Here is a 26040-nt window from a genome sequence, read left to right as displayed (position 1 = left end):
GATGATCTTTGTTTCGCACATTAACTTCATTAATATAATTACCTCCTAGTAATAATTGAGCTGCGGACTGTGTCATTGTCCATTCATTACTGGCAAAACACTGGTACATGCCATAGTCTTCTTTGACCAACGGAGATATGGTTAACTTATCAGGATTATTTGATATGTAATATCGTTTATCGTTTGATATCAATTGACCATTATGATACCAGGATACTTTATTCACAGGTGAACCGCTAACTTTACACGTGAATTCGACAGTTTTACCTATTTTTATTATTTCACTGGTCGGTATCATTTGAGATGTCAGGGAAGCTGTCAAATACACAGTTTTTTTTTCTTAAATTAGACGAATTCCTGGTATTTAATGTTATGTGAGATTTTTATTAGTTATACTAACAAGTAACGGTGAGCGATATCTGGACTTTTTCTTCGCCTAATGAATTGTTCACGATACAAATATATTTTCCTTGATCGACGTATTGGACGTGCTGAATTTGCAATAACCCTGGAGGACCGAATTTCATTCTTTGCGTAGCGATGACAGGTTTGAGATTCTCTTTTTCTTCCCGAAACCATCTATTGGTTAAAATTATTACAAATATTTTTTAAAAATAAGTCACGCCTGTAAAGCCAATTTTCAAGAGACGAAATTTTGATTCTAGTTCGCAAGTGTGTTTTAAAAACCAACTACCTATTTATGATATTCTATTTCAAAATACGTTACGATATAGGTAGGTACCTACTTGCTTTTAACAACAACAAAAAAATCTATAAGCGAACTCGGGGATTAATAAGCGTAAAACGCTGAAAACGGTAAAATCGAGATGAAGAGGTTATAAAATCACGATGTAAAATGAATTAAATACGTTGGATACGAGTTCACGGTTATAAGCAGCAAAACTGCAATATAACAGCACTTGAAAACTTTTCTTTGGGTTAGCGAACCTGATAAAGCATTACCTATATTTTTAATTTATAACCCCTACATCAAGCTATATGCACGATTATTACTTCGTTGCTAGACCAAATTATCGCAGCGCTGAGATTTACGCTCAAGAGTAGGTACATACCTATCTATGTATATCTCGCCAAGTGAAAATATATTGCTACTTATTATGTGGGAGGGTACGCACGTATTGTATGAAATATTTTTTCTTACCTGTACATAGGTACGGGGTATCCTTGAGATGCACATGATAAAGTGATATGTTCATCGATTCCGACTTTTTTCTTATTTTGTTTATCAACCAACAGCTTCGGCGGTGTCATTCCTTCGGGTTCTAAACCACATGGAAAGGGTAGATATATGTTAGCAAATCTACACCTACCTAGATGTATACCTATTATGTACTCTAAACGTGTGAATATTTAATTATTTCAACTGTACCAGTCACAGTGATACGGGCAGGATAGGCGCTGGTTTGTATTTCACCAGTTAAACGATTGATAGTTCGACATATAAACCCATTATAACTATCACCAGCACTGACATTATAAATATAGAGATCACGGTTTCCAACTACGATATATTTATCACCTGGAATAAAATAATTAGCTATTCAATGATGATATTAAATACACCTACGACCTACGTGACATGTTCAGCTAAAATCATTACTGAAAGACTATCTCATTAAGCCTCTTAATAAGAAAAAAAAAGACATCCAAATTCAAATATGTCGAGCCTACGTAACTTTCTCTGCAGCAAAAAACAGACAAACACACGCAGGTATATTCGTACTCAAAGCACCTGTGTAGGTTGCCTATTCATTAACTTATAGCTGGTACCTCGCTTACAAAACGCCCCATGTAATTGAGTAGGAGTTTTTGTTTCCCTTCTTGGCATTACTTTCCGGTATAAGGTCTTTGAATCAACAATACCGAGAGGATATGTAGGTATGGTGAAATAACGAATAAAAAATATTATAATAAGCTTTCATATAGTGAAAATTAATTACCTAAATTATTGTTAGCAAAAATAGTTATGGAGTTATCTTGCACCCATGAAGTTACCGAGACATACTCCGAAACGGAAGATGGTACAATACAACGAAGTATAGCTATATTACCACTAACCACGGTTTCGTCATAAACTTGAACTTCGTACTTTGTTTTCAACACTGAAAGAAAAAAGAACACATACAAAATAGATTTCTTGAGACACTTTTATGCGAATTGAATGCAGGGTAGGTATACGAGCATACAGGACGAAAGTTTCAGATACGGGTAGATCCAAATTAGTTCAGGTTTTAAAAAAAATGTTTAGGTATCCAATTGGATTAGAATAAGTAAAAGTGCATCGAATGAGATCTAATTGGATCTAATTTGATTCAATTGTGTAGATCCAAATCTGATCCCTAAATTTTCGGTAGGAAAACAACAACAATTTTGAACATGTGCCTCGTTCAAGTTTTCAAGATGAACAACACCCTACCCTAATGCTTCTCTTACGTAAAATACTTAGGTATAGGTACCTAACTTACTTCAAAATTTCAATAACTTCGCTGACTTTGGAAAACTTGGGGGAAAATTATCAAATTCTTTATTATTCCAGACTTTTAAAAACAAGGGAAAAATTGAACAATTTTCAATATTTTAAAAGTTTTTAATATCATGATTTTTATTACTTAGATTATTTTGTCTAACATTTTAAAACTTGGAAAAAATTACGATTTGGAAAAAAAATAGTCAATTTCAAATCAGAAAATCTACGTGATCTGAATTCTGATTATACAAAATTGCTGGTATTTTTCTTGGTAATCTTTGGTGAATTACCAGTAATTTTTGGCACCTAATTTACTAGTAATTTTTGGTAAATAACTGGTACCTAATTTTTGGTAAATTACTGATAATTTTTGGTAAATTACTGGTAGTTTTTGGTAAATTACTGGTAATTTTTGGTAAATTACTGGTAGCTTTTGGTAAATTACAGGTAATTTTTGGTAAATTGCTGGTAGTTTTTGGCAAATTACAGGTAATTTTTGGTAAATTACAGGTAATTTTTGGTAAATTACAGGTAATTTTTGGTAAATTACAGGTAATTTTTGGTAAATTACAGGTAATTTTTGGTAAATTACAGGTTATTTTTGGTAAATTACATGTAATTTTTTCTTAAATTACAGGGGTAAATTACAGGTAATTTTTGGTAAATTACAGTTAAGTTTAGGTAAATTACTAGTAATTTTATTTAGTAAACTACATACTAGTAATTTTTTACGTTTAATTTTTGGTAAATTTCTGCCTTTTGAAGGTGTTTTTGGGTTAATTACTGCCAATTTTTGGTAAATTTTGGTAATAAATTACCTACTAGTAACTTTAGTAGATAAGTACATTACCATTCACTGGTGATCTTTAATTTACAAGTAATTTTTTACTGAATTATAAGTGGATAATTTTTGGGAAATTACGGGAGACTTTAGATGAATTACCTGCTGGTTAGCGTGACGCTGACTGTTGAAAATTTGGGAAACATTATTTGGGGAAAAATGGGCCCTTTTCTAAAATTTTGAATTGGTGCCTGTCTGTCAATAAATCGCCAAAGGGATAGCGAACTTTCAAAAATGATTTTTCGACATTTTGCTAAGCCTTGGAAAAGTTGGAAATTTTTAGTACCTAATAGAGTTCTAATAAATAGCATTATTGATAACGAAGTTTCAAATAAAAAACATTTGTACAAATAATTTAAAGTTTCTGGGGGGGGGGCTGTGTTCCAATTTTGTCTCTATGTAGGTAGATCCTTCAATTTAAATTATGGATAATTTCACCAAACTCGTCAGTTAAAATTACCTACCCGCATAAGAATTTACTTTCAAGTTCATCAAAATGTCATTTTTAAAATGTTGAGGAACTAATGAAAATTCATATTTTTTTCAAAGTAGAATATACTTAGGTACTTAAGTACCTAGGTAAAGATAACTCCTTCAGTTTTAATGAAATATCATTCTTCTATTTTGTGAAAAAAAAAAATTGTTCGTCTCGAAAAGTTGAGCCAGAAACTACGATCAAAAATTCTAAATACTGTAAATTTTGTTCCTACAATTTTCATATTGGGTACATCTCAAAAAAATTGAACCAGGAACGTATTACCTCGATACCTAGCTTGCAAAAAGTAGGCAAAGTTTCATTCAAATCGACAATGAATTCTTTTGACTGTTCCCTATTAACTATCAAGTTTAGATCATAACAAGATTTTAGTGGGACACCTTGTATACACTCTTCCGTAAACACGAAAAATTCTTTACTGAGGTCCATCGTGTTATTATACCTTCTTAATTTCAAAGTTGATATTTTTTTAATTTAGTAATTCGTGCGAACGCATTTTTAAAAAGTTAAAATTCTACTCAGTTCTTATGTACGAGTACGTAGGTACATGTTTTAGATAATCTAATTATTAGCCGCGTATATTTCAGAAAAGATAAAAAAAACATACACATAAGAGGGATAAAATGTACCTATTCTGTTAAAAATAGGTATATTTAAGGGAGCATGAAACTGATATATGTGTAGGTGTGTTACAAGACTGTTTAAAGGTGATTTAAAATTCCACCAAGAAAGGTTTTCCTCGAATGTTAATCGCGCTTCTTCCATTACCTCGTGGTGCAAAAAGTCGTAAATTTGCGTATCCAATATTTTTTCGTTGGAAGCTGGGCGGCCCATAGTGTTTTTACATTTTGCCATTATGATAATGGATCGATTCAGATCGTTTATTTTTCTCGACTACACGGGTTGTACTTTTATACGCGTACACTCTTATCTACAGTGTAACAAGAGAATCGCTATGGACATTGCAGCTTATTATAATACGAAAAAAAAAAAGAAGAAAAGAAAAGAAAAAGAACACCTTCGAATAATACAAACATTAAATACAGCTTTTGATAAATTACGCAATTATTTGCTCGAAAAGGATTTTCTTTTTACAAGTGAAGTCTTATTAGGATAAAAGGCTGCTTTTTATTCGAGCGTAATTACGTTTTACATTGACTTTCAAATTCGCCCGCTTATGCTTATTTGTTGGTGAATTTTTTCAATGCAAAGTGTTGGTAATTTTTAACAAGATTTTCAAATTGTTCTTATTCTTACTCGTAGTTCTATTTAAATTCAAAATCCAACTCGCTGATTTATTTGTACAGCATAGAACACATGGCATAAAGCTTCATTATATTGGGTAGAGAATTTTTTATCATCGGTGCCGTGTATAAGTTTTAAAAGGCTGTATTAGGGATTCGTGAATTAATTTTTCCAAATGAATTTCCATCGGAAATGTCGAATTTGCGTATTTAGATTTTAATGCCATTTAGTTAGGTACTCGTTCTGAAATTCGCAAATATAAATAATGCAAATGCTTTTTCGAATAGAGTTACCAAAAATTTCCTGAATAGCATTCTGTGCCAACTATATACATAATATAAACATTAAAAAAAGCAATGTCAATGCTCTCAAATTCTATAGGCATTTTGGTCATGCTACAACAAATTTTGTGGGGGTGCTTTTTCTTTAGATTTTTTTCTGCAGTGGAACATATTATGTGTAGGTATGTACTCGTAGTTCTTGGATTTTTTTTTCATCCGTGTCAAGGAGTATTGTTCCACAATACAGTCATTCAAAATTTCTCTCCTTTTTAACGAGAAGACTTTAGAACCAAATTTTAAGCCGCCGAAGCTCGTAATTTTTCGAATTTTGACGAATTTTTTTAAATGGCAAAAGTTTTTTTACAGAAACAGTAAAATTTTGAGCTGATCATTTAAAAATGGGTTTGGATGCTGAAGTTGAACTCTAGAATCGATCGCCACCATTTTTGAGTGCAGATATCTGAAGTCTCCAGTAAAAATTATTTTTTATTCGGTAATTAAAAATTATCTTAAAACAACTCTCATTATGAAAAACTACATAATTCAACGACTCAACGTTGACTGTTTCAAAAATTCAACGAAATTCGGTTTTGAGGTGAAGATGGCATGCTCTTTCAGTGACTTAAATTTGAGCTCATTCGAAACTGACGGGTTATACAACTGAATTTAGGACTGGTAGGTACCCACCTTTATTTGCGTATTGGTACGAGCAAGTTTTCGTTTTGAATTTTGGGAATTCTGAGTTTCAAAATATTGAAAAAAGGGCTCAAAATGTCAACAAATTTTACCTTCTCAAATTAAAAATCGGTATAACAGACATTTGATGAGACACCCTGTGGATACTATACAAGGGTTTTTGTGTTTACTTTTATTTTTAATCATGTTCGAACAAGCCTTTTATAAGATATGTCGTTAAACTTTTTTAAGACCGTTGGTACAGTATTATATCGAGATTTTTCTCTCTCTCGTTCTTCCTTTTTTCTTCTTTTTTATTTTAAAACTCAGACATAAAGGCTCCGAATATTTTCCATGCAATAGGATATTTTTGTATAAAATGCAGTTGACTGGTTTCCGGCCACCATTTTAGTGCCAAGTTATTTTTCATTTGCCGGAAAACTAAACGAGAGATGACGCTTTCAAGATGCGAAATCCGTTTCCATTCGTTTATTCACATGGATCGCGTTAAATAGTAAAACATCTCGGATAACGATTCATCTATTTTTTTTCTGCCACTGTTCTCTCTTATATACAAACGAATCAAGATTTACGTATCTAAGTTATAGGCGCCAAAACATGTGTTAAACGTTACGCGATTGTATAAAAACGACATGTCTGAAATGCTACAACACTATATAAGACTAGGATTGCGGGTTGATTTTGGCGTAATTACAATTTAAGATGGGAAAACATCAATCAAAGTTTATTCTCGAGGCATTTGTATTATTTGCACGAATTTTCGCCTCGTTTTGTGCAAAATTCGCATATTGAAATATAGGTATGTGGCAAGTTACCTATATACTGCGAGTACCAACGTATATATCTCTAAACTAGCAACGAACACATGGTAAAGTTTTTATCATGCATTGAAAACGTTCAGGGGAATGCTGCTTGATAGCTACCAAAATGTATAAATCTTTCATTAAAGTGTCATCGACAAAAACGCCTCTCGCTAACTTTCAATTCAATAAAGCAACTTTTCAAAATTGTATGAAATGAAAACTTAATATAACTTTGCCAAACAGTTTTGTCAACGCGATGGAATTGATTAAATGTCTCTCTCATTCGTGGCCATGTACATGAGTATAAAATCGTAAACGTTTTCAACGAGTTTATTCGGTTTTCGGTACCGCAGAACTTCTTCGAATATCGTATAAAATTAAAATCAATCAAAAAGAATAACAAGAAAAAACTTTACCAGTAGCCAACACACTACGAAGCGAACAACTCTCGCAAAAGTTATACTATCGTTTTTTTTTCGCTTTCTTTTTTTTATTCTTTCGAATGATGGAAAAATAACGAAGTGCTTGGTACCTACTGGATAACCTATTGCAACTCAATTCGTTCGATTGTCTTGTTCATATTTTACAAGTACTTTTTTATCTTTTTAAATTTCGTTTAATTATTTCAACACTCGAATTAGCAGCACGACCAACTTTTTCACAAGTAAACAAATCTTAATACCAGAAAAAAATCAACCCTTGCAGATTTAGGTCTTAGGTTATGCTATTAAAAGTGAAGAAATTATAAGAACCCACAAGCATTCGTGAAGAGTAGGTAAATATTGTTTTTTGTATGCACTCGTCGAATGAAATAATGTCATTAGTGGAGAATTATTATTCGCAGTACCTACCACAAGGTGGATTTATGTCTAAATCAAAGCTTAAGTGGTGAAATTCCGCTTTCTGTTCTTCGCTCTAACTATGCATTTGAATTGCAACGTTAACAGTATACTATTATTTATAACGTTTGTTGATTTCATTTATACGCAAATACGTATCAAATATTTAATTTCATGCTGATAAAATGTTTCATCTTTAAAATAATAAGTTAAGTACGAAGCATTATCGAGCGGTTGAGACTTCAATCTTTCCGTATAGTACCATATCCATTTTACGAGAAGCTTTTCACTCCTATGAATTATTTACCATAGGTATTACAGTGTAAATAAACTATACTCGATGCGAATAAAAATGTTGGAAATGAATAAGATAGGTAGAAGATACCCATTTCATTCTACGTAATTAATATTTATTCATTTTCAAAAAACAAATTAGTGGTTTCGTTAATGTATATTTTAACATAATGGTTTTTTCACCAAATTTGAGCTAAAAAGTGAAACGATCCGAAAATTTGAAGTAGGCATCCTCAAAAGCGTACTTATATTTTGCCACCATTGGTCGATTTTTACAAATTTTTAAGTTTGAGCACCTCGACCCTCTCCCCCACCACCGCAGGCCCAATTTGAGTAGATGATGTATTCAAAAATTTCGAATTTGAGCACCTCCACTCGGGGCTAAAGTTGAGTTTAAAAGTAAAACAATCCAAAAATTTGAATTCAGAGTCTTTAGAAACGTACCTGTATTTTGACATATTGGTCGATTTTCGTTCAAGTTTGAATCTTAACCCCCTGCTCACGGCCTCGAGGCATAGCGTATGTTGAAGAGGAGGGGGGTAAATAAATATTACCCCGTATGACAGGGGACATTTTTTGGTATCAGTATATTGTCCAAATAAACGTTCCTAATTCTCCTGGACTATATCGTATTTACGGCGTCCCGAGTATGCAATTTTATTAACATATAAGGCGGAGCAAGCCACTGCTCAAACCTGAAGGCGTTGTCGTGCAAACAATCCAATGATTTCAATTCACTTCGATATCTGTTTTATAATTTTGGTTTTGGATTTTTTTTCAATGTTGGATTTAAAGTAGGTAGATATTCTAAATTAAATTTTCACCGTTGAATTTTCAGTCACCTTTTCAAATTCACGTCACACTTTGAAACTCAATTTCTCGTTCGCTTTCACGCAGGTACTTTTCAACTTGAAAACGCAAGACGGAAATTCAATGAAAATGAAACTGATGAATTTGTTTTCATAGATGAAGAATTACATCCGACGATGTTAATTCACCTATTATGTGCTCCTATTGGATGACATCTTGAATTCAGCTGGCAGTACAATTAGCGCGATTAATTAAAATCAAGTCTTTCGTCGGGTAAAATCTTATTCAAGTTGAACGTTTCAACTTTTGTAGCCATAGAAAGCACGAGCGGTAGTAGCTTGACTTTTTAATCTTTGGCACTTATTAGGTCAAGTGGTTTCCTTTCTTATTAAAAAGTCTCAATTGACAAGAGTAACGTGGGAGCAGCTTTTTCAAAAAAAAAAAAAAAAAAGAAAGAAAAAAAAGACTGAATGAAAGAGTTTTGCGCTGGAACTGTGGAATAAAAATACCTCGAGCGAGTACTGTCGCATTTAACTAATTATTACATATATATATATATACGTTTAGATCATCGTACACGTGAAAAAGGTTGATTAAAAAAAAAATACGCGAGCGTGCGTACGTATGTACGAGTAACTAGGACTAGGTGCCTATTTTTTAAACTCTCTAGCTCATCATATTTGTTACTCACGCGTGTACTAATAAGTAGTTAAGTACCTACATGTATTTGTATGTCACAGTAAAACGCAGAGAGCGATATAATTAAAATGATCTTCTGGTTTGAAAAATGATCGTAAAAAAAACCATAGTGTAGCAGTGTCGACGTTATAAATGGTAAGCATAATTAATGAAACAAAGAATAAAAAAATAAAAGTACTAAAAATACGCTTTAAAATAACGAACGTCTTGGAGAATTAAAAATTACATTCATTCGAGTTAATAGCCCCAGTTGGAAAAAAGTTTTTAACGGTTTTCATTTTGTGTGAAAATACATACTTTTCCATGTAAAAAAACGTTAACGAATTTAAATTAAGAATTTTAATTCTTGCAAAGATAAAAAAAATAATTGAAACGTTTTTTTAATAGGTAAGTAAGCGTTTGGCGTTGTAGACAAAATCCTATTTTACCTGCGAAAAACACTTTTTTTTCTTGTCTTGCGAATATTAATTTTTCTTCTAATTACAAACATCTTGTTGCTCTTCGTGTACCTACAACGTTCGTATTTCCTTGTTTGCAAAGGTTGCTGACGCCCTCGAAGCAAACGATGAGTTTCTTTAATTAAAAACTTTTTGACTGAAAGTTTCACTCGAGCTTTACATAGAGAGATACTTTTCTGAAATGAACCAGGTTAAAAATGATTGCGTGCTATATTAAAATGTTTGAATGCCTCAAACTTGCGAGTGTGTTGTGCCTATAATATGTTACAGAACACACACGAAATCTGGGAAAACTCGAATTTCCTGAGCCAAACTGTATTCTGTGTCCTAAGAGCTGTAAGAGCCAAGAGAAATTAGTTTTAGTTTTGCCTAGGTCGAACCTGTTTCTCCAATGGCTTTCACTTAGGATCATCGACCATATATAATGGACAAATATTTCAAATCGGCGTATATGTATGAAGCCGAATTTTTGGATGCAGAATCCAGGAAACCTTCTGCGCATGCGCCAAGTATGATGCATAGGGCGCCGCGCTGGTGGAGAGAGAGACGGCTTCCCTGAGAAATAATTATTGGAATTCACCCCAAAGACAGAAATTAATATAATTTCCCCCATTCCCAGTCTATCTCAACATCACTTTAACATTATGGCGCCCAACGTGGGGCCTATTCTTTGATTTACGTGTTTGTAGTGAATTGAAAAATTTACAACACCCTCTGACTGTCAAAAGCTGGCAAAATGTTGATTCTCACCATGGATACTATGTACCAACTGGGATCAACTGTCTCTCTCTCCACCAGCGATTCCTGGATTCTGCATCCAAAAGTTGGCTTCAACTTCAGCAGTTTTTTTTTATGTTGAAATATTCATCCATTATATACGGTCGACACTTAAGATAGACTAGTTTTACTGATGCAAATTTTAAAGGAAGAAGACAGCAAATTAATACGTATGTTTACAAGTCTCAGGTACCTGTAGTTACAGCTCAAGAGAGATATTCAAACGAGATAGCGTGCATTGAAAAATAATATTTTCTGCTTTCACCAAAAGAGCCCTAAAACTAAAAAAAAAATTAGCTCAGCAAACCTATGTTGTATCAACGTTATACATGGGGGAATGTAGCTAAATAGAATGGGTTCCTAATATGGAATGCTCTGTTTCTTAACGGGTTAGTAGCGCCAACTATCAGTAACGATCATAAGTTGTCCAGCATTGAAAAAAAAACACCTGGCAAAAAAATTATCCGAATTCCATCACTGTAGGTACCTAGCAAAAGTTTTAACCAAAATCTTAAAAAGTGAATGAAGTTCGAAGCATTTTATACCAAGATGCCTGAAAAAGCAAGTACTTTCACATAACTTGATTGGTTTTGGCCATACTCTTACCTAAAATTTGCTGTGAATGAAAATACGCGACGGAATCACCAATGCCCTAATATGGAATATCTAAAAAACGTGATAGGTAATTATTAATGAATTTTTCAGAAACAGAAATAACACGTACATGCAGTGAAGAATGTATGGCAAAAAAAAAACACAATGAACTGATAATTTAAATTGTTTTATAATTTTGTGTCTAATAAATCGATTTTGAGTTCATTTTAATGAAAATTTTTTTTAAAATCATTATTCCATATCCATATTAAGACCAATTTTTTTTCAAATTGATCATCATCAAAAAATAATCCATATTTCATACATTTTTATCAATTAGGTACTTACAGCCAAAAGAGTTACCCCATCCCATGTTTGGTATTTTCTTCTATGACATTCCTTACCAGGTATAATCTTTTTTTCTGTTTTTGTTTTCTTTAGCTCTCATTCATTTTTTCCTCTATGCACCCCGGATTTATTCTGCATGGCCCTACTTACTACTAGCAAGTACAACTAGTAAAAGTAACAATATCTTATTTCTAATAGGTAATAATCCGTCCAAAATTATTCTATTCTACTGCATAAACCTGTCACTATTTCGTACAAGACAAAATAGAAATCATGATAAATGAAAACAATATCGTGTTTAAAAAACAAAACACTACTTTGCTCTTAAAATTTAATGAAATAAATTTCTCTTAAACGCGAAAAAAAAAACTATAATAATTACTTTCAAAATCTAAAAAGGAGAATTCCATGTAAGAAAGTCTAGGTAGGTAGCTTTCTAGACTTACATACCCATCTTAATTTTTTAAAAACTAGAGGGAAAAATAGAAAGAAAAAGGCAGCATTACCGAGCAAAGAGAAACCTGAAATTCTCTTTCGAAACGAACATAAACATTTTTATCTTGTTAAACCTTATAGTCGTTAAAACTCAAAAAAGCCCACGCTTAAAGAGAAAAATCTTGGTTGAAAAATAAAAACAATAACATAACGTGAAGAACGTGTTTTCATTATAGAGTTATATCAAAAGCCAGCATTGAATGTACCTACGGTGAAAATTCTAAAAGCAATGTACCCAACAGTGTGTTATAAACGCTTGAATAAAATAAAATGAAATAAAAACTTGGTTACTTACGTGCAAGTTTGAGGAAAAAAATGGATAAACCGAATGAATCCCGGTGCAATAATAAATGTTATAATAACAGGATGTCTGAAAAGTTTTTCCGTAAAATTGAGCGAATAAAAATAAGTAAGTGTACAAGTAGTATGTACCTATGTGGTTTTTTTCGCTCATTTATTTTCCAGTGAAAGTTTGTTACCTTATATATATTTGGTGCTGAAAAAATCAACACTCGAAGATGAATTCAGAAAATTCAATTCGAGAAAAATGTTCACAATTTTATTCTATTTTGTGGATTGTGGATTACCTAGCTATATAAGATCATACAAATAATTTTGAAATTTATGTCGAATTTCATGAAATATTATTTCTGAATCAAGATTGGATAAGTTTTCACGGTTTCATTATTGTAATTGCTTTACCTAATTTCGTTAAAACCACATCAGCACATTATGGTCAAAGTCAAGTCAAAACCGACTGAAACAAAATTTTAGACTCAAATGATCAGAGATGTTTTAGTTTGCAAACTTCTCGAGAAAAAATATGCTTTTAATCTTAGCATGCATGAAGGACATAACTTTCGTAAACTTCATTGTAAAAAATCACAAAAATTATAATCAAGACTTCATTATTCTCATTGAAATCGATCAGTATAAAATCCGTCAATTTTATTCAATTATCACACATTTTCAATATCTTCTAGAGAGCAAAGCAATTTCTTTGCAAAATATTAGCATAGGCTGGGAGGTTTGAAAATAACATCATTTTCAAAAAGTATACCTATCTACACTTCACTTCAACGCGACAATTTCCCAAACGACCGGTCCTCGTTCACGAAGGGAAAAAATTGTAAAAACAATTCGAATTTGCTATAATATCAAAACGTTCTCGATAGCAGAGTTCACCCATAAGGTACACAAAAATATTCTAAATTATAAATTTTTACCTTTTTCTGTACTCGAACGATCATCAAGTTCAGGAAATTATTGGCGGAAAACGAACAGATATGTACGCGGTTGCTTTTAACAAACCTAAAACTTGTCACAAATAAAAAGGAACACTAAAGTTATGTCCAAGCGATATATTTTTATTAGGTGGCTAATTTAAAGGTAACCTAAGATGCGAGGCTATTATTTCACAAAGCCAAAATTTTTTCGCCTTTTTGGGTAGATATACCTACCAGTAAAGCATAATAAATTTCCTAGCGTAGGAAATAAGAGAAAGAAAATGCTTTTTTAGTTTATCGTAATGGAAATAGATGGAGAGATAAAAAAAAAGGGCATCTTTTCCAAGTACCTCGGTGTAATGTACATTTAAACGAAAACGAAGCTTTTCCATTAAAAGTTTTTTGAACGTAAATTTATTTCAAGTATTTCAATATAAAATATAAATTTAATAATAAATTCGGGCGTAATATTTTAAACATAAATGTAACTTGTCGAGACAAATACAAAGCAACATGATGTTTGTGTATTTTTTCTCGACGCGACGAGACGTTTGCTTTTTTGTATACTTCTGTCGTGGAATATTTTTACAAAATGATACGACTTTTTTGTGTGTATCATCATTTATTAAAACGAGTTCAAGTATTAATTCTTCAACAATTCAACTGAAAACATAGGTAGGTAGGTGGGTATCTACGTTAAATTCGGACTCATCTGTGATGTCTGATGGTATGGTTTGGTTTTTTGCATTTTTGGAAAATTTATACATGGTGTCCATATCAACTGATTATTTCAACTTTTGTTTTTTTTTTTTTTGAATGATGATAAATGCCATTCCCGGATGATATTTTTTGACTGAAAATTTTTCAGAGCATAATAATTCTGTAGGGTACAAGGGACAAGGAACCCCCAAAAATCATAAATACGAGTATAAGCACGTTTTGAAACATTGAAACATAAAATTTTCATGGTTTATGGCTTGAATTCTCTACCATAGTCTACAAATTACATACACGTTATACGGTTGAATACACGATGCACTAAAAATGTAATTATTTGCCTGATAATATGCACAACGATGTATGCATCGAGTTGAAGTTACATACCTACTCTAATTAATTCGCAAATGCGCTGCATTGGAAAATCTGCACATAAGCTAAATAAATTAGATATAACGTCGATTTGAATCGTATGAAAAAAAAAAAATAACCATTACGTGTACTGTCTATTCAAGTAGTACTTCCAAAGACCCACACGTATGAATGAATACATGAACCAAAAGTGAGGAAAAGTGACGAACAGGAAGGAGGGTAGACGAGATAGTAATTTCAATATAAATGATTAATCCGCGTTGCATCGATATAGATTTTATTTTGTAATGTAATTGTCACATTATAAAAGCATCGTCCATCGCGGCGCTGAGTTTTACGTTATTTATGAATACGAATTGAAAACCGAGGAAAAATATTATGTAGGTATTCGTTATATGTACGTAGGAATTGATGAGCTTTCAAAATATACCAATTATACAACTCGGCAATATGCCAAAGAAGCGAGCACCTAGCAAAAACGTACATTCAGCGAAATATGTTGCAAACCGAAATTTAATTTTCTATCCTATTTACCGAATGATTTCAACTGTGGAAATATCGAAAAACGTCGATATTGAATTAAATTTTTAAGGGCGAATGGCCGCAACTACATGTTAAGTGGTGTAGCAATTCTATTATCTTATTTTTGTATGAAAAAAAGTTAATGAGTATAGTTGACCTGGACTTCGATTCAACAAAAAATTATAGATATGCAACGTTAACATGTGCAGCTGCATTGTTTTAATTCGAATTTTTCAAGGAATTTGTATGAACTTACGTATACTTTCTTACATGAAGAAAAACATGGTGTGTATACCTAGTATATATTTTTTCTAAGGAATTGTTTCAAGCTTGCCCTCATATCTTTTGTTGAAACGGTGGAGAGAAATTCGCAACAGATGTTTGTGTTTTGGTTACATCTTTGACTTGTTGCTTCAATTTCCAACTCATATCTAAGACATAATAAATTGTCTCCTCATGATAGAAAGAAACAAGACAACAACTACACTACATTATAGAAAAGAAACAGCTGTTTACCAATGATGAAAACAATATCTACCGCAAATGGTTGATCCACTTTTCCAGACATTATTTTTTGCGAAAATTTTGCATTAATCGCATGGAATTAGTTATAATGTGATTAAAATATGTTGATTCATCTTTCGAAAAGAAAAGGGACTGGTAAACAATTAATTCTTCTTCCATCTTTTCTGACTCAAAAAGGTAGGTATACAGCTGCACACTCACACGTCAGAAAAAAAATTAAAATGCCATTTGAGGCCAGACATTGTTTTATTTTCAATTAAAGGATGTACGTACCAACATCTCGTCTAAAAGACAGATCCTCTAATAATACCTGCTCAAAAATTGAAAATAACTGAAAGAAATTTGAAGAGAAATTACCAGTAAACAGAAACTACGGTCCTATAAAATTCTAATTAATCTTCGACGACATTTTTTTTTCAATTTGGCTTAAAGTGTAAAAAAATTCAATAAAAATCACGTCAAAGATGTTACGCACAGCTGAAGATTTTATTTAACGAAAAAATTATAATTTATCACAAACCATCGAGCTTTTTATGTATTAGAAAAATGAATCATTACCACCTTCTACAGACATTTTTCCATAAAACATGTACCATAATTTAATACAATGAGCATTCAGTTAAAAAAGTACAAATACCTACCTAATTCAACAATTCTATTGTTTGAAAAGAAACGTCAAGTTATAATGTTTGAATAGGTATCTATACTTAGCCGCTGTCTGTTTATCTCAGACTTAATGCAATTTTCGAGCTATTTTGCAATTCAATCTAATTTATCTTGCTTAAAATTACTATTTCCTTATAAACATCTTTGGAAATCTATTTCTCATTATATAAATTCATCAAAGCTCTCGACACTATGAGTTGACAAAGGGACGATTATGTAGGGTATACCTACGTACCTACGTTCGTATAGGTGCTCGCGGTGTGGTGCTTTCTTTAAAAAACAAAGCAGGTCTTTTGTTCAATTGAAATATTTTAAGCGAAGCTACGAAGTTTTGAATCGACTTGTGCTGTGCAAATGACAGCTTAATAACTTATTCAAAAGGTAATTTTATACGTTTAACATGTTTTTTAAGGTGTTTTGCACGTTTTTAAAGCGTACATTTTTCTTCACATGTAAATAAACAAAGCTACCTACTAGAACAGAAATACGAGTAAGTACTTAATTTTTATTAATCTTAATAATAGGTACATATACCTACCTGAGTACCTGTAATATTTTACCGTAGGTAGTCATCTTGTGCCCTCCCATTGCACACGCTTTTATCACTTAATTTTCGTAAATATAGGTAGCTTATACAACCTAACTCAAGTATAATCTCAAAATGACATGCAGTTATTTCTACTGAGATAAATTTCGTCTTGCTTTTTAATTTGCTGGTGTACCTATCTGGCGTTAAGTTCACCTACAATTCTGAAAGTACTCTCGCCGAGTTAATTTTAATTAAAACAGCGGTGATTTACTATGAAAAGTAACACATTCTTTAATTAAAATTTTCTCTCGAGTGTACAATTAAATCGTATCCTTCATTAATAAAAATACATATTATAATTCGAGTAAGTTTCTATACGACTTATTTTTACAGACTTGTTCATTTGAAAAGAAGAAAAAAGTGAAACTGTAGAAATTTTGTCATATAAAAACGGTTAGGTAGGTACTGTTTTGCATAAGAAAATATGTTCAACGCGTATGTTTGACAAACGGAAACAAGTTGAAAGAAATTTTTTTTGAAACGCGCAGCTTGGGAAAAAAAGCGAAGAAAAATATAGAAATGGTAATAAAACGGAAGAGGGTGTTTAATTTGGTATGTTTTTCATTCACTAAATTGTCTCTCTTTTTTTGTATGTACAGGAAAAAACAGAATTCTTATTTTTGCAAAATGCAATTTGGAAAATTACTTTGAATGTAATTTTTCATCGTTCGGAGTTTTGTTGTCTTTTTTTTTGGAGATTTTTTTGTAGAAGAGATACGAATGATTAATATTGTACGTAAAATCGTTATTTCGATGTCTAGCTACAGATCTCGTAAACCTGCTTCTTTCGTAGAAAGTAGAAAATTGAGAAAAACAAACGAACAAAACTTACCAGCATTTACATTGGTCACTCTGCTTATTATTTGTCCGACAGTATTCCTAGCACGACATCTATAATCTCTCGAGTGTATTTCCGAACGATGCAAATCAGCCGTAAATGGTGAAAAAATTAAGGTTCCGTTGGAATACACGGTCCTTAGATTCGGCACTGTATCCGCTATTCTGCCATCACCTGCGTTAAATATTAAAACCTTTGAAATTTACAACAAAAAATATCCCCATTGACTAAAAAACTAACAATAAACGTTTCACCGTGTGTACAAGCCTCATATGTAAATTTCGTATTAGAGAAGAAAAATACCGAGGAAAGGTAGGGGTTTCTTTTTTTTTTTTTTTCGTTGCAAATAAGAGCATGAATGGAGAAACCAACGTAAATAATTCAAGTAAGGTTAGACGTGTAAAAAAACGTCAAAGCTGGCTTCAATTGTATTCGCACAAAACGAAAATTTTAGCCATGAGAGCGTGAAAAAGTACATTAACTCTCGATGAAAATACAACATCATACACGTGTTTCCACAACAACGTAAATTTTCATCCAACCTTCACATTAGATCCCAGATGTTTGAATTTGAATCTTTCATTCTGCATTCCTCCAAACATTACCAAAGTTACACATTCTAAACACGTACCAAACAATTTACCTATTGCGTGAGCAGATCAGTTCGCAATGATGGAAATTACTCCAGAAACTAATATCGACTGCCCCTCCCGTTTCAATAAAATTTTGCCATTTACGATTATTCTGGAGGCTGCAGCGCGATTTTCAATTTGGTCAAGATTTCAAACATCTCTTTAGAAAGCATGGGAAATAATTTGAGCAGTTAAAAATCATCATTTGAGTCGATTTTCAGGTGGACACCTCGAGCACGTTTTTTTTTACCAGAATTTTTTTATTGATGACTGGAGAATGCTGGTCAAAAATACTCGGATGTCCGCTTTGAAATTGAGCCGAATTTGGATAAATTAAGTACAACTCGATTTCCCAAATTAATTTTTAGACCTTCGGGAGATTGTGCAGAAATCGAAAATCGCACAGGTGCATTTAGAATTATCAAAAATGGTAAATTTTAAAGTAAGAGGGGACGAAGCTATTGGTGCAAGCTTCAAAAATTTACCTATGGATGGAAAATTTTTGGTTTTTTGAATTTTTTTCTCATAAAATAGATATTTACCTACCTATTCTGGTTTTAAAAAAAGCACATGAGGTGTCCGTCTGGAAATTGTGTTAAATGCATGATATGGGTTCAGACAGAGTTACAACTCGAGTTTCAGCTGCCCAAGTTAATTTCTAACAAGGGAACCTTTCGAGGTGTCCACCTCCCGATTTGAACGGGACCACGATTTTTGGAAAGAGCATGGTCTAAAACCCCCAAAACCAAATTTTCAGCTACCCAACTTTATATCTCGATATTTGGCGAACGTTTGAAAACTCAAAATTGACTGTTTTTGGTGATTTATGCTTTCTTCAAAAACGTTCGTATTTGATCAGTAGAAATGATCAAAATAAGTCCTAAAACTGATATTAATTCCCCAAATCCAAATTTAACCATTTCCAGCCATTCTGGAGCCTCCAGCGCGATTTTTCAATTTCTCCAGAATTTTAAATTGCTCCAGAAGACGTGAATACGATGTTGGGCAGCTAAAAATCGAGTTGTGTGTTATACTCGACCTGTTTAACGAATTTATTCACATTTGAGCCGATTCTGGAAGGGACATCTCAAGAGTGGTTTTTTGACCAGCTTTTTTCATAATAAAAATATCCAAAAATCAAAAATTTCTCGTTTGCGAGAAAATTATGGAAATATGCGCGAATTGCTGTATTTCGTCATTAATCAAGCCCACGAAGATAAATTTCCCTATTTTCAGCCTTACTGGAGCCCCTGGAGAAATTGAAAAATCGCACTGGAGGCTCCATAATGGCTGAAAATGGCGAAATTCGCCCTCGTGGGGTTAGTTCATGTCAAAATACTGCGATTCGCGCAAATTTCGAAAACTTTTTGGTTTTTGTATATTTTTATTTTTTAAAAAGCTGGTCAAAAAACCACTCTTGAGGTGTCTCCTCCAGAGTCGGCTGAAATGTGGATAAATTCGTTAAACAGGTCGGGTGTGACACACAACTCGATTTGCAGCTGCCCAACTTCATATTCACGTCTTCTGGAGCAAATTTAAAATTCTGGAGAAATTGAAAAATCGCGCCGGAGGCTCCAGAATGGCTGGAAATGGTTAAATTTGGATTTGGGGAATTAATATCAGTTTTAGGACTTATTTTGATCATTTCTACTGATCAAATACGAACGTTTTTGAAGAAAGCATAAATCACCAAAAACAGTCAATTTTGATTTTTCAAACGTTCGCCAAATATCAAGATATGAAGTTGGGCAGCTGAAAATTTGGTTTTGGGGGTTTTAGACCATGCTCTTTTCAAAAATCGTGGTCCCGTTCAAATCGGGGGGCGGACACTTCAAAAGGTTCCCTTGTAAGCCTTCTACAGAAATTTTAGAATTCTGAAGAAAAATTCGCGTTAAAAGTTCCAGAATGAGTCGAAAAGGGGAATCCCGATTCGAAGAAGTTGATATTATAGTTTCAGAGAAAAATTTTCGCCATTTTAGGTACTGAATAAATATTGTAATAATTCTTAAATAAATAAATAAATAAATTTTTGAAAATTGCCAATTTTGAATTTTCAAAAAATCACCAAAAATCGAAAAATAAATTTAGGTGGCTGAAATTTTTGTTATGGTAGTTTTAGATTAAGTACGAGTCTTTCTAAAAAATCACGGCTCCATTCAAATCAGAGGCGGACACCTCAACACTTCAACAGGTTCCCTTGTTACGTCTTAACATTTCAAAGAGATTACTGATTACCTATGTAAAAGAGTTTAGGTTTTTATTTTTATATTTTGTTGGGGAGGTGGGGGGAGGAAATAAATCTGTGAGAAACGAATGTTTTCCAAAACGATTTTAAATTCTATGTAGATAATTTTATCCAACGATTTTGATGTTAATTGCGAGAAGGAAATTGAGCAGAATACCTTAGATGAAGGACATCGTTGATGTGGTCTGTGGTCAAAAGCACAGATAAAACCAAGTTGATTATGCATTTTTGGGAGTAAGTTCGTACACGGAGCACTTTTATTTCAATTCTGTCGAACTTTAGTTGGGTAAAAATGCTATTTCGTGGCTTTTGGTTTTGAACTTCCAGAGTGCTACGTGTATCTTTATTTATTTTCATCTCAAACACTTATTTAGGCCCCATTCCTAATTTACGATTTGTGGATACGTCCGAAAAGTTACAGTCTCTAATTGTTTTTTTTCACGTTTTGGGGGCATCTACTTTAAAAATTTCATTTTTTAGAACGTTCGAACAATAGGTATATCTATACCATAATTCGAAAATTATTAAAGTTCCATTAAATGTCATCAAACTTTAACAAAGAACTGCTTTTTGTCCATAGATTTACAATTTGTGTATTTTTAAAGTCTAAGTAGGTACATATTTGAATCTGACATTGGGTCTTCTTGTACAAGAGAAAAGTACCCAGACGTACTTTGTGAGATAAGAAGAATTCAAAATTTTGTTCGCAATTAGGAGTGACCTATCAAAGCATTGTTTATGTTGTTAGTTGCAAAACTACGTTAAGCAGGTACTGAAAAAATAATTCGCGAGTTTTGTTATCGTATCAAAACATGAGATAAATAAGATGAAAAGAATTTGAAAAAATACACAGAAAACGCGCGCAATTTAAAAATAAATAAATGAATAAAGACTCGAAAACATCAAATAATAATAATAATATAAGTAGGTATTCAAATTCCATCGAGTGTAGATTTGGTACCTACAACCTATGTAAGTATTTGCTTCACCTACTTAAGTATATCGAGCCATGAGCATCGCATCTTGGAGTTAGAATGGAGTACGACCAAAGGTACTTATCAAAATGAAACACGAAAAAAGTTGGAATCATGCAGCGTAATCTAATAAGAAAAGATTTGCCTTTAATTTGAATTTAAAATCAAAAACATATCCGGAAGCGAGCCACGTTTCAAATAGGATAGCACAACTCAACGTGGAAGGAAAAAAAATACGAGATAGTTGAGAAAAAAAATTTAAATTCTATTTCATCTTTGAAGTTCGAATGCATAAAGTATTCAGAAATGGTAAAGTAGCTAGAAAAATTTAACGTTTCAAATAAAAATCGAGAAATACGAAATTCACATATTTGATTGCGGAAATTCGGTTAGCCGATGAAGCGAAAAATTAGTCTACATAAAACGAATATCTTTTACGGTTTTTTTTTCTTACGAGGGTCAATTTTTACAAATTCAATGATTCTCAAGTTACATTCACCCATTGAATATGAGCATTTACAAAGCAGTGGAATTTTTTCGACAGATGTATTTTTTTCTCTATAAGTATAAATTTGTAAAAAATACGCTTTGCTAAGGGATAATTTAATTGAGAAAATTATTCGGCCGAAAAATCTTTCGGTTCTTTGTACGTACTCGTAAAACGGAAACGCGGATTTTATAAATGCGAAGCATTATGTCATAAATAGTATATTCGATTAGTATTCCGCGATATAAAATTTTTTATACTAGAGTAGCCTTTAAACCGTTGAAACATTTGGGGTCACCGGTCTAATAAAAATGTGAACTGCGAAGCCGTACGGACTATTGTAATTTCACTATGCATACCTAATATCCATTCAACCAGCGCAGGCGGAGTTCCAGTCGCAATGCAATCAATCTTTGCTCCTGTATCATTTGAGAAATGTAGTCTGGTCGGAGGTTCCCTGGTAAATTGAGGTCCTTTTACGTCAAATGGTAAACACAAGGCTGTGAACAGAAGAAAAACAATTGTGTAAATGCGAGTAAAATTTTTCCAAGAATTTTAAACGCTGAAAAAAAATTATACATATTTTGGGAACCTTGACTGTGTTATGCATAAATGCTCTCCTACAATAGCGAAAAAACGAGCAACTTCGCAAAGCTGCTCGGTGATTGGCTGAAATGAGCAACCAAATCAAAATTTTTTGTTTTGATTGCTCAGTTGCTTGCAGGTTGCTCGCTATGTATAGGTGAATACCAATGCAAATTATATTGTTTATTAGCCTCAAAAGCAAAGCTAAGTTAAAGTATAAAATATTGAACTTATATGAACGATTCAAAGTTCAAACAGAAAAAATACAACATGTTTGATCTTCCAGGTATGTTATCTACATGGTACCTATAGTATACCTACATATATGAAAGACAACATTTTATCGTCATCCACAATATAAAAATATTGCGTACGAATCAAACACAATTTTTCAACCACTCGAGGAATTATGTACCTATATCAATTCTCACGCTTATAAATTTATTGCATCTCTTGCCAACTTTCCATTTTATCTCAGTAGCTCACAATCAATCTCACTTTTTATCTGTTCTTCGTATAAATTGAGTTTGCTTTGATACATGAAAATTTATCTAGGAAAAATGCAAACATTTACATATAAATCGAAATTCTATTCGTATAAAAACAAAAAAAAAAAACTCGTAATGGAATAAAATTCGTGAAAAATTATTTTACAAAAATATGCATTATTTTTTTGGGAAGAAAATAAACATTTACGAGATTTGCAAAGTTGTTATCAAGTCGACGTTAATTATTTTTAGCGCGATGACGAGAAGTACCTAGTTAGTGTAATTTGATTATGATTTAATTATCAAGTAAATGAAATAACGTCCTCGGTCATTAATAGAACAGCAACACGTATAACCTCAACGTAAAACATTATATTAATTATTTTTTCAAAAAAAAAAAAAAAAAGGACAACGCCCTTTGGATAAAATAATGTGGTAGTAGGTATTACTATTGCATGATGAAAAACTGTGCAACTCTGCAGCCAAATTCATACTTAATTTTGAAAAAATTATTGAAAATTTGAAAACTTTCACGGCATTTACTTAATCATTCAACGAACAAGTTTTAAATGACTAGTTAATGAGAAACTTTTTTACCACGAGTTAAATTAGGTTTCTGCCTAGACTCACCTACCCGTTAAAAGTTCGGTAAAAGATTTTAAATCGACGAGTTTATTCATTTTGTAAAAGTTCGTAGGTAATTGATACTCGAATTACGTTGTTGTTAAACATAAATTACCAGCTTGTTCATAGCTCGAAGATGAAAAAAAAGTTATACTTGACAAGAAATCATTCACTTTCACGTGTTGTGGGAACTATAGGTAATTTAAATTTTAGCAAGATTGGGTAGGTACTTTGATTTTGATGAAAACATAATTATTAAAAATACTCGTTGATGATAATTAGTAAAATCACTTTCAAGGTAGGTAAGTACCTACCTAAGCGGTACCTACGTAAACGTATAGACAATAATGACGATGACAGCATTATTACATCACTGGTTGGGTAGTTTACACGTTTAAAATAGATACCTAGAGGTGTTGAAACCGATAATGGGTCAATTTCAATTTGCGATTTACTTCACAGCACAGTTAACCTTTGATGTAGGTGAGCTTTTTGTATTTCAAAACCATGTAACTCAAATAAACTCGTTGGAAATTTTTTTCTGAAAACTAAAATTGCTATTGCTAACCCAACTTTTATTAAGCTAATAGCACAAGTGAAAATTCACACACGATGTGAATTATTTACGCTCTCGTATATCAGCACCAAAAACCAGCTGCCGATTAATTTTCAACTGCCAACTGTGTAATGTAACTAGCTGAAACCGACCAATTTCTACGGATATTCTGAGACCTACTTCAATATTTTTCCAACTCAGCTTGGCTTTTGTTTATTTTTCAGTTGATACGAAAACGGAAACGTGCTCTGTGACCGCATTTTTAATGACAAAATGTCAAATTAATCGCGCCAAAGTTTAGTTCGATTCGATTTCGGGTGCCTTGTTAGAAAATACGTTTCTAACTTACGTATCATCGCGATCGCGAAATAACAACACAAACAGGGGCTTAAACGCCTTTATTAAACATCAAAACATCGCGCCACTTGTACACAGAAAACACACACAAAATACATATACGACATACTGGAGAACTGGTCTCCGTGAACATTCTACACAACGCATATACAGATCGTCGGAGAATATAGGCGTGGCCTACTCCAGTGTAGCCACGATCTAACACTCCCCCTATTCTCCGGTGATGTACAATTTAAAAAAAATTTTGAAAAAGAAAAATTCATAAATCGCACCACACAGAAGCCCCGCCACAGTAAAGCCAAAACACTGTGACTATTTATATTCGCATCACTCTGTTTACACAGAATAAAATTTTGAGACACATCACATAATCTTTTTCTCACCAACAATCATTTTAGATCAAGTTCATCTTCATTAAGATCGATGTCCAGGTAACTTTCCACATTTAAATCGTGTGTATCTGAAACTTACAACAAAAGCATCAGAAATCAAATAACAGATAAGAGCTCATCTCTTAAGATAGAAAAACGAGGTATAGGTAGCGGTTTTGTGCAGATATCCGCCAACTGCTCTTCTGAAGTCACTTTCTCTACTCTCACCTCTCCAAATTTCACACACTCTCTTACCAGTTGAGCTTCAGTTTCTATCACATGTTTCAATTTCGGCTTACTTGTTACAGTAGTGCATTTCACCGCTGAATCACTATCACAATATGCAACCACTGGATATAAATATCGATTCGTCACACCTTTTATAGTGCTTTGCAAACACTTCATCTCACGCAATGCTTCATTCAAAGCACGGAATTCAGCCTCGCAAGTTGATGTTACGCGTCTCTTTCTTTTACGCGCCGCCCAAGAAATCACATCACCAAATAATTTAATAATATATCCTTCAGTTGTTTTCATTGAAGGTTGCACATCACGAAAACTTGCATCGGCGTAAACTTCCAACTCATCACATTTTCCTTCATACCTTAATGAGTAATCTCGAGTTCCTTTTAAATATCTCAACACATGTTTAGCTCTCATCCAATCGTAATTTGTAGGTGCTGACATATGAGTACTCAACTCATGAACCGCATAAGCAATATCAGGCCTAGTACCATCCGTTAAATATCGTAAAGAGCCTATCAATTTACGAAATGGAAATTCAGTTAATTCCAACATTTTCCTACTTTCACTTCCCTCATCACTCTCTTCTAAAGCTTTTAACTCCTTATTCATCACGCCACGTTCAACCATTGGAGTCTTTACTGATTTACAATTACTCATTTCAAAACGCTCCAAGATCTTATCAACATATTCACGCTGATCTAATGTCATCACTTTATTTTTCTTATCACGTATTATATTTATACCTAAATATTTCTTTAACTCGCCTAGATCACTGATCTTAAAATTTGAAGACAATTTATCAACAATTTCTTTCATTTTCTCCGCATTGTTGCTGGCCACAATCAAATCATCCACG

The 26040-nt window shown here is 32.8% G+C and overlaps 1 protein-coding gene across 6 annotated transcripts in view; it reads right to left on the bottom strand.

Moving 5' to 3' along the window:
- Nucleotides 1-26040, bottom strand: part of Dscam4 (Down syndrome cell adhesion molecule 4) — a 101862-nt gene that overhangs the window by 15003 nt on the left and 60819 nt on the right. For 5 of the 6 annotated variants that reach the window (XM_065358643.1, XM_065358647.1, XM_065358645.1 and 2 more), the window contains 7 exons: nucleotides 22317-22457; nucleotides 17614-17793; nucleotides 1962-2123; nucleotides 1391-1540; nucleotides 1163-1283; nucleotides 401-579; nucleotides 43-315 (listed from right to left, as the gene is read on the bottom strand). In XM_065358643.1, coding sequence (XP_065214715.1) covers nucleotides 43-315; nucleotides 401-579; nucleotides 1163-1283; nucleotides 1391-1540; nucleotides 1962-2123; nucleotides 17614-17793; nucleotides 22317-22457 — 1206 coding nt within the window. Of the gene's footprint in view, nucleotides 1-42; nucleotides 316-400; nucleotides 580-1162; nucleotides 1284-1390; nucleotides 1541-1961; nucleotides 2124-17613; nucleotides 17794-22316; nucleotides 22458-24950; nucleotides 24989-26040 lie in introns of those variants that run through there. The other variant, XM_065358646.1, reaches the window with a different exon arrangement.

This window comes from Planococcus citri, chromosome 3 (genome assembly GCF_950023065.1).
Source record: "Planococcus citri chromosome 3, ihPlaCitr1.1, whole genome shotgun sequence".
Classification (NCBI taxonomy): Eukaryota; Metazoa; Arthropoda; class Insecta; order Hemiptera; family Pseudococcidae; genus Planococcus; species Planococcus citri.
The sequence above is the reverse complement of the archived record's forward strand: the minus strand, read 5'-3'. Positions and strand labels throughout refer to the sequence as shown.